Below are 10,107 nucleotides of genomic sequence, written 5' to 3'. Positions count from 1 at the left end.
TCGATTATCGATTTGATTGACTAACGATTGTTAATTCTTGATTGCACCTAGTTTGATTATTCTTGAGAGCCTTATCTTCTGACATAAGGTTACTCAAACTAGATCAAGAGATTACGATAGTTCAGAGATGATTTTAGTTCTGATGTTGACTTGTGATCATCCATTGTTAATAAACTTCGTTTTGTATGCGATCGATCATAAGTTGGAATCAAGTTTGTTATTGTGCAGGTACAGATGACTATTGAAGATTTAAAGACAAGAAGATTTTTCTTATTGGTTTTGTATCTTTTGTGATTTGCTTCGTGCACAAACTTGATCAGTTGGGATCCAACTAGATCTAGTTTATCTTTTGATAGACTTGTTATTGCTGGTTGTATTTAGATCGACAAGATATCATTTGTTGGTAATATTCAGTATCCGAATTTGGTAGTTTTGTTTGACTTGATCGAGCTAACTTATCAATCTATACCTTGGAAGATCTAAACCCGACAAAGGAGTAATTGATTTTAAACAAAAAAGCCTCTTTCAAGCTTAACAACATATCTATGATTAATTTCCTGAGATAGGAGAGTGGTTACCATAAATATATATTGAGGTGAGAGTCAATTATGACACAAATTCTTTGTGATTAGAAGGTATCCATTTGGTACAAAGACACTGCTTGACCCGCATGTTTTATTAGAGTCGATTTTCTTGCCTGATACAAGAATTGAGTCAACCACACCCTATTCTTCACTGCATTAAGGAGAGGAAGATGAGATTGTATTTGGACCTAAGAATCATAATAGGAGTACCCAAATACTTTTAACCGAGGTTGAGGTTAGAGATACTTAGAATTTTTTCTAGCATTTTCATATGTCTTGGATGAACTTCCAGCTAAAGAGTATCCCTGACTTGCTAAAATTGATCTCTTGACCACCATCTTTGCAATGTTTATGCAGGAAATATTTAATGGCATGGAAATCATGGATTGTGGCCTTAGTGAAAAGTAAGCTATCATCATTAAATAAAAACTGGCTAATAGAAGAGTCAAAGCTAGTACATTTTATGCAATGCGCCAGGTGACTTTTGTTAGAGTCAACTTCGTTTAGGTTAGACTAGAAAGTCTAGGAATTTTGAGACTTACATGTATTGCTCTAAAGACCCAAAGAATGTGAAGATGTAACGACTGCAACAAAGACATCATCCTTCCACTTGAGGTTAGTAATACTGACTTGACTTGTTGCCATTCCTAACATATCTTTCAAGTCGCTTTATATTAAAAACGTAACATGCGAAGCTATATTTATGACATTCTAGAGATTAGACTTGGTCATAGCATTATGATCAAAGTATCAAAGAATTATATTGAATTACGAAGTATAACGCTTATCTTTTGAACTTCGTAAAAACGACATCAACATATTCTATGTATTTAGTTACTTGATTATGTGTGGGATATAGGTGTGATTTTGTCCTAGGAAACTATGTATTATTACGTTGGTTTAAGGAAGTAGATGTATGAACTTGTTTCATAATCGAAAGGGAAATCATAAGTGTGTTGGTCAGGTTCTTCATTGAATAATATTTGGATAACCAATGCAAGATGACAAGGTAGAATCGATCTTAACTTATGTTGAGAATCAAGGTATAACCGGTCATAGACTATATCGCGTAACAAGGTGTAACCGATCCTAACTATCTTTGGGAAGCAAGGTGTAACCAGTCACAACCTACTTTGTGAAGCAAGGTGTAACCGGTTACAACATACACCGGGAAGCATGGTATAACCGGTCACAACCTATATTGTGAGTCATTGTATAGCCGGTCCCAAGAGCAAAACCGAGTTTCCAATATTCACATATTTCTTTATTTTCTGTGTGATTTTGGAATTGGGGTTTGCTAAGATAGGAAACTTCTAGATGTCGACATTATTTGAACATGTGCATAACTCTTATCATTAATTATTTAAAGATATTCCTTAATGCTCAAGGTGATCCCAAACCGAAATTTTGAAAAGCATTTAATTATGATTTTCAAATATATATGTTTTAGTTACCAGCAATTAAAGCATATCCTCTGGAAAAAGGTTTATTAGTTAATGTGCTAAACTAATAGTAGAAGTTTTCTAAGAGGGATTTTGGAAATATTGTTTGACATTTAATTGGAATAGGAAAACTGAAATTAGGTACTTAATGCATATCTTGAGAATATTTTCGGTTTTGGAATTTCCTTGTTGTCCAAACAACCCTGGTCTATAAATACTTGAGTTTGCATTTTTTGCAAACTATCCTAAGAGCCAGGCAAACTTCACTCGTGTTGTTTCTGGTGGAGTCGTCTATCCGGAGAGGAAAGTACCCTTATTAGGTGAAATCTCTTACAGTCGCTCGTTTAAAGACTTTTGTGGGATCAAGAAGCTCGGCGAGTATCGTTGGTGGGAAACTAGATAATTGCATTGTTATTTTAGTTTTCGATTATTGATTTGATTGACTAACGGTTGTTGAAACTTTTACTGCACCTAGTTTGATTATTCTTGAGAGCCTTGTTTTATGATATAAGGGTCACTCAAACTAGATTAAAGCATCGACGGGATCTGTAGAACTATTGTTAGATCTAAAGACATCTTGTTATAATCCACTGTTAACAGACTCCGTTTTGTGTGTGATTGATCACAAAAGGATTCAAGTTTGTGATGTGTAGGTTATTAAGAAGGCAATTGAAGATTTGGAGATGAAGAAGATTTTCTTATTAGTTTTCGTATCTCATGATTCGTGCACACATCTTGATCGGCTAGGACCCAACTAGATCTTGCTTATCTTTGATAGACTTGTGATTATCTAGTTATGTAAGATCGGCATCACTTTATAGTTACTCTTTGAGTTCTATATTCTTTGATTCTGAAAATTAATTATTTCAGTAATTAAATTTGGATTGACCTAACCAGACAAAGGAGTTTATTAGATTAAACAGAAAAGACTTTGTCAATGACTCAACATATCTTTTACCAAAGATTGAATAAAGTGGTTACCAAACAGTCTCGTTCCTTTGCTGTTTGGAAAATGATCAAAAGGAGTAAAGAAACTTGAGATAGTGATTTATATCTTGAGATTCACGTGCGTGACCAAAAGGTTGAAGACGTGGGGATACTGAGGGAACTAAGTAACTAGGGGTAATTTACTTGGTCTCAACTATACGAAGTTGGCTTTTGTTTTTTGTATAGCGGCTTAATTCTGAGAGTATCCAAAACTGAAATAGGTCCCGGGATTTTTCTGTATTTGCAGTTTCCTCGTTAACAAAATCTTGTGTGTGTTATTTGCTTTACTACCGCATTATAATTGTTATTATAATTAAGTACATAATACTATTGTGGTTAATAGTCAATCAGTTTTGTTACCTTAACTATTTGTAAAGTGAATATCAAGTTGTTGTATTGTCTCGACTATTGTCCATAGACGATCACACTTGGTATTGGACTGATAGGTTGATATTAAAAGATTCTGGATTATTTGGATACCCTCATCTTTTCAACTTTCTTCTTGATGTTTGATATAAGATGACAGAGCCTCAGCAAAAATATTGTAGAGGTAGGGGAGATAGGGTCCCCTACCTTAGACCTCTTTCAAGTTGAATTTTTCCAATAGGACTTCCATTTAGGAGAGTGGAATAAGAAACAGTACTTAAACAATTCAAAATTAGTTTAATCTATTTTGAATTGAAACCCAATTTAGCCATAGTCTTCGCCAAGAAGGACCATTTCAATCCGTGGTAAGCTTTGGACATGTCCAACTTTATGGCAACATAACCAACTTTCCTTTAGGAATTTTTTAGGGATAATTGGAGTTTGGTACTCAGGTTTAGACCAACTAGGCTTTGGTCTAACATTTGTCTAACGTTAGGCCTTGGTGCCTGGACTGGACGTTGACTGTAGCTGCTCCGTCATTGACCAGAATTTAATTCATTTATAGAATAAATTACATTGAATTTACACTTTTACCCCGAAGTGGGACTTATATCCAACTATACTACCAGTACTAAATACTAATACCGTAAAAGAAATGTTACAGATTCAATCCCTAAGCCATGATGAATACATGGAGAAAACGAAGGATTGAGAGATAATTTACATAGAAGTTACAAAAAAACCCGATCTCAACAGAGTAAACAATCATTGTACTCCAACGGCCGGAGTAAACAATACTAACCAAACAAACACTTCAGATTTCACCCAAAACGACTTTGCATATCTTGCAATACTGGTGTTATATCCAGTTTGGACGAAAATTTCTTCGAAACCTTTCTCAAATAGTTGAGAGATAATTTACATAGAAATTACAAAAAAAAAAGGTTAATGAATCCTCTATTTTTCCAGTCACTTCCGCATTTATGTGACTAAGGTATTTTCTAAGATACAAAATACCGTAAAAGAGGAAATGTTACAGATTCAATCCCTAAGCTATGAGAGTCCTTTGACGAAAGACGCGTCTCTCCGAACTCCGGCATACATGGTCGACATTTACAATAATCTCCATTGGGAAGATGGTACAATGATTGTTTACTCCGGCCTTTGGATTTAACATTTCTGATCCAAAACAACCTTAGTTTTGTTTAGTCTTGAATCATTCTCCACCAAGAAGATTCATGTCAGACTTGTCTTCATCCGTATATCCAAAATCAAGGTTTATATTGTTTGGTTAGTATTCGTACAATGATTGTTTGCTCCGGCCTTTGGGTTTGACAATTTCCTCTTCTCTCCCACCTCCATCTGCAGAAACCAGTGGGTTCGATTTGTGGTTTAGTGTGGATTCTGGAAAGATGAGTAAGTTGGGTTTACATTCAATTTGATTTTACAGCAAGAATGGTATGGAATTGGGGGTCGTTAAATCATTGGGACGTTGCAGCTGATAGAGATTAAAGATTGCATGTGTTGTTACCATGAATCAACTTGACTGAATACCAGGGATTGAGAGCCACTCAGTGGTGGTAGCATTACTGAGATTAGAATGAAGATGATGACAGCGACCAAGATGGGGTTCTGGGAAGGTTTTTCGGTGGGGGTTCTCGGAGGAAAGGAAGAAGATGAAACGGAAAAAGGGATTTCGGAATTATAAGGATAATTTTTTTTAGTCCGTCTACGTATAGGTAAGATCAACGGTCAGGAAAAATTAACATAAAAATATTGATATTATTAGATTAAAATTACACTTAACCTAGTCAATTACAGTCAACGTCTAGTCCAGGTACCAAAGCCTAACGTTGTACAAATGTTAGACCAAAGCCTAGTGTTGGTCTAAACCTGAATACCAAACAACAATCATCCCAATTTTTTATGGTGCGAATGATCTCATGAGCACTATCTGTTATTTTTATCTTAGGAACAAAAGCGTTTTGATTGGGCAATATCACGTTTTCCATCATTGGCTACATTTTGTTTGCTAAAGTTTTAGATACCACTTTCTATGATAAATTACAGAACCCAATATGCCTAAACTGATCCGCAGACTCAGCCATAGGAATCTTAGGAATTAGGCAATTGTCTGTGATATTAAACTAAGTTAAAATATGTTCTGTCTCAAAAAAATTACTTAACCATTTGAGTGACACCATCACCAACAACATCCCAACAAGATTGGTAAAACATGCCCGTGAATCCATCGGGTCCAGGGGCTATTTTGGCCCTATATGGAAAGTTGTTATCTTAATCTCTTGGTTCTGATGGACATGATACAGTAGTAAAGCAAAACTCGGTTGGAAATAGTTTAGTATACACAACTTCTTGTGCTACAGTTAAAGAAAAATTAAGCACTTTTTCCGAAGTTGTTATAAAAGTTGTCAAAAGGCAAGTCTCACATCATTAAATGGAAAATGAATTTTTAACTGAGGACATCATGTTTTGTGAATTTACAATTTATGTCTTGCTTTACATAGGTCTGGAAACTTTGATGGTTAGGAATAATCATCTAGAATTTCATACTTGGTTAGTAGACTGGTTCCATAGAGAAGACATATGAATATCATGTGCATGATTGGCCTGAGATAATGGCAACTTTCTTATGTGGTATATGGAAAGCTAGATGTGATTGGGTTTTCAAAAACAAAAAGCTCTCAGTCACTAGGACTGGGCAGACAATTGTATCAATGATAACTTCCAATAGAAACATGTTAAATAACAAAGAGGGAAAAGATAAGATTGACATAGTTAAGTCAAGTAATAATGTAATAATAACTAGCTTTCAAGTCAAAGTGAACATTGTTGTTTTATTTTCTGTATGCAAGAAAAAAGCAGCTGTAACTCTTATTTCTTGTGACCATGTAGGAGGTTTCCTTGGAGCGAGGAGTTTCCTAGCAGTTGCTTCTACGGAAAGGAGCATAGAACATCAGGCAGCTTCCTTCACAATCCAATGATCACATCAGATGAACTTTCCACATGTACAATTTGAAAGTGACAAAGTGAAAGTGTTAGAAGCAGTCCGAGAACATGTTTTGGAAATGAAAGACGAGAGGAACAGATTGTATATAAGCAATTCTCCCAATTTTAAGCTTTGCATGTTGGGCGTAAAAAGCTTAAGTCTTGTTCCTAGTTCTGCAAATCCTATGGCCTGTAAGCTTGCAAAGTACTGTATGGGTGCATCTTATTTTAGAGAGTGGGATTGCAACTCTATCACTGCTCTTCTGATTAACTTCATCAGGCAGGAAAGAAACAATGTTAGTGGTACAGTTTCTAAGGGGTAATTCCCTGGTTTATTCATTAAAAAAAAAAAAACTGAGGACATCATGTTGGAGATGAAGTTTTTTCAGTTTGTAGAATCTAACATTACTATGCAACACAATAGTCCTACCCCACAGTCTAAGTCGTATTAAAGAGTCTTTGGCTCCCTCATGATCCTAGCATAATAAAATAAGTTTAGATCGAGAAATGTGTTGATTTGTACAAATGTTGCATGCACTGCTACTGCTAGTATTAACTAAGAAAGCTGATCGTACAAAATTCTACTTACGGTGAATTAAGATTTATCCATTATTTATTAATTTAAGTGTTTGTAGTTGCTAAAAGTCTAACAACTACAACAAAATAAAGATGAACTTTTTAGCAAACTAAAAAAACAAGTAAAGTGGCTGGAACTATAGACAGAGTCTTATTCATGAGAGACTTGAAGCCAGGGATCTGGAACTACATAAGTATATGCACATATGTAAATCACTTCCGTGTTCTTCTTTATGTAGCACAACCTTAGGCCTTATGAAATGGCAAGGATGCTATGTGATTATTTTACCTGGATAGACATTCAAATCAGGATCTGTGGCACAATGGTAGCACGTCTGACTCCAGATCATAAGGTTGCATGTCAGATTCATATTTTTTGAATTGTGAGGTCTATGGGGCATTAGCTCGTTCAGGCATACACACAAATTGCAGTGCTTTTTGTCCGTGCAAAGTGCATAACCCGCTTTAGAAGAACAGCAAGTGGCGTGCACCATGACAAAGCAGTAGATTCTCAAATTTGGCCTATGAGGTAATACATATTTATGCAATAATACAATGCAAGTTTTATTTGTAATTTTCAGTTTATAATGCTGCACATCGAAACAGCAACAGTATCAGTTCAGCAAGAGAAACAACAAAAGATTTTCGTTGTATAATTTCACTAGACAGATCAGGACTATCCGTAATATGCCCGTTGATCAGTTCAGGAAAAAACAGAAAGAAAAATGGAGAAAATTATAATACAAAATTTTAAGTAAAGGATTAATAAATTAAACTTCCCAATAGTACATACATCAATGAACAGAAAAAACTTTTATTATCTTATCTTCTTCTTCTTCTTCTCAATTCAGAAATAGTCTTTGGTTTTGTATTTTGCTGGTGCAGTTAGCAAACGTTGATCTTTTTGGTTGTTTAGTGAGCTGGTGGTGGCGAGGCCAACATACCTGGTGTGTATGGAACACCAGATTTGGTAATCCATGAATCACCACCCTCTCCACCGAGGAAATTACCAGGAGTGAAATCTAAGAATGTCTTCTCTGACAATGTGTTGGTTTTGATACCAGGCCATCTTACTCTTCTTGTGTTCAAAGCTCCAGGTCCAACATTTTGGAACTCGGCGTAGAAAAGAGTGTTCAAACCAAAATCACCCATCCATGGCAACCATCCTTCTTCTGCGATGCAGTCGTCGATGCTTGTCTGCATGATGATGGTTCTTGAGTATTCCTTCCATGGTCTACCAAGGTAAGATTTAATGGTGTCTCTTACTGGGTAGTACAATGGGTCGGCACTGATGGTACATCCTTGAAGAACAATTGCAGTGTTTTGTCTTAAATCTTTTCGGCCTTGAGCTGTTACAATACATTGTTGGTTGTCGAGTGGCTTTCTTATGATGATTTTACAGTTTTGGAAAACCGAAGCAGCGTCACCGAAGATGAAATCGATTGTACCAGAGATGGTACAGTCACGGTAGAACTGACGGTGGGTGTGTGCGTAAAGTGTGTCTTGGTATCCGTCCATCTGGCAGTTGTAGAAGATTGACATGTCTGATTGCACCCTCAATGCAACTGCTTGATGCTTGATTGCACCAGCACTGTTCTCAAATCCAATGTCCTTGGCAATGAACCCGGGTCCAACAGCAGCTGTTTTCAATCACATAAAATTGACAAGAATTAGAACTATCAAGAAAATGCATCAGAAGATTACATGGTATAAGCAGAGTAAGCTGAGAAACACATACCAACTGTTGCGGTCTTGAAGGTACCGACACCATCAACAAAGTTCTTGTTACCAGTGATCTTAGTCTTTGTAGGTCCATCTCCGATCAACATAACATTGGGCATGCTCTTGTTGATCAAAATGTGTTCATTGTAGGTACCCTGTTTAATGTACACGATGAAAGTCGCGTTGTTCTTTGTCTTAGGGTAAGTGCGGAGTGCTGCGTTAATGGTGGTAAACTGTCCAGACCCGTCCTTGGCCACAACTGCGTTAGGCTTGATATCAGCAGCAGAAGATGATAATAAACGGCGTTTACCTGCGGCAACCCATGTGGGGAAACCATCCTCTGTTGGGTATGGTAGTGCGGATTCGTCAGAAAGTAAACGACGGCTAAAGAGTGGGATTTGTAGAGACGTAAGAACAGTAGAAATCTCAGAGACAATGGCTAGTGAGTTTCTTGTCAGCTCAGCTGAACTGTTCAAAGCTTTTCTCATGTTCTCTCCTGCATTACCAGTTGTGTTTTGGAACGCATCTAAACATGTCTCTTGATAAGTAACTGCTCCACTTAACCAGGTTTTGAGATCGGCAAGCATTTCATCAACTTTACTGACATCAAACTCACTCATCTTATCGAAAGAGTGGTTAAGGTCATCAATGGCATAATCCATAACCTCCTTACAAGTCTCGAGAGCTTCTTTATTTCTTGGATCTTTTTCAATTTCATGCAAAGTTGCAGATTTGTTAATAGCATCAGTAATCTTCTGAACCGCAACTTTGAATGCAATCTTGACAAGTTCTTTAGGGTCAGTGGTGTTTCCTGCTGCAGAAGAGAGACTGTCAACGCAATTCTTCTTGAATTGTGTTGGCTGACAAATAGCTTCTATTGCTTTTTGTGATTGAGAGATTGTATGACCAGCATCTTTATTGTCGTCATCGGCCGAATAATGATGGGTAACGCTAACGGTCACCGCAACAACCATAGCAACAAGTAGTAGCGAAGATGCGCTAATTATAGCGGCTTTCTTTTTGTTAAAGTCTCCCATTATTTGAGCAGCTCTATGTAATGCCCTACGGATGGGATATATCGGGATTCAACGATGCTTATCGAGCTTTCGGAAAATTCCCAACCAAGGCAAAAAAGAGCTGCTACTTGAAAAAAAAAAATAAAGAAGAAGAAGAAATTGAAATGATAGTAGACAGGAACTGCCTGTACTTTGGTAGGATGAATTGATGAGTTGATTTATAAGGCATGGATGTGAACCTAAAGATAGGTAGTGAGGATTACAGTTATGTTTGTTATCAGACATGAATCCTAAGACAGAGGAGAGCCAAGACAAAATAGTAAGTAGTTAGTTAATGTTCTTTGGAAAGTCATATGAAGTCCTTACCACCAGTTTTTAACTGTTTCTGTTCTGTTGAACTATTTTGGG

The 10,107-nt window shown here is 36.6% G+C and overlaps 1 protein-coding gene across 1 annotated transcript; it reads right to left on the bottom strand.

The window, feature by feature from the left end:
• Positions 1-7,579: 7,579 nt before the first annotated feature.
• Positions 7,580-9,885, bottom strand: LOC113318319 (probable pectinesterase/pectinesterase inhibitor 21). Its single transcript, XM_026566463.1, has 2 exons — positions 8,700-9,885; positions 7,580-8,601 (listed from the first exon to the last, which is right to left on the bottom strand). The coding sequence occupies exons 1-2, from the start codon at positions 9,718-9,720 to the stop codon at positions 7,874-7,876; spliced, it is 1,749 nt and encodes a 582-aa protein (XP_026422248.1). The 5' UTR covers positions 9,721-9,885; the 3' UTR covers positions 7,580-7,873.
• Between the last annotated feature and the right edge of the window lie 222 nt (positions 9,886-10,107).

Source organism: Papaver somniferum, chromosome 10, assembly GCF_003573695.1.
Source record: "Papaver somniferum cultivar HN1 chromosome 10, ASM357369v1, whole genome shotgun sequence".
Taxonomy (NCBI): Eukaryota; Viridiplantae; Streptophyta; class Magnoliopsida; order Ranunculales; family Papaveraceae; genus Papaver; species Papaver somniferum.
This window is presented reverse-complemented; position numbering and strand designations above follow the sequence as displayed.

Excerpts from the sequence above, each read along its gene's own strand:
- LOC113318319 (XM_026566463.1), bottom strand. The coding sequence starts at position 9,720 with ATGGGAGACTTTAACAAAAAGAAAGCCGCTATAATTAGCGCATCTTCG. Across the intron at positions 8,602-8,699 it reads CTTCAAGACCGCAACAGTTG|CTGCTGTTGGACCCGGGTTC; the intron begins GTATGTGTTTCT and ends GATTGAAAACAG.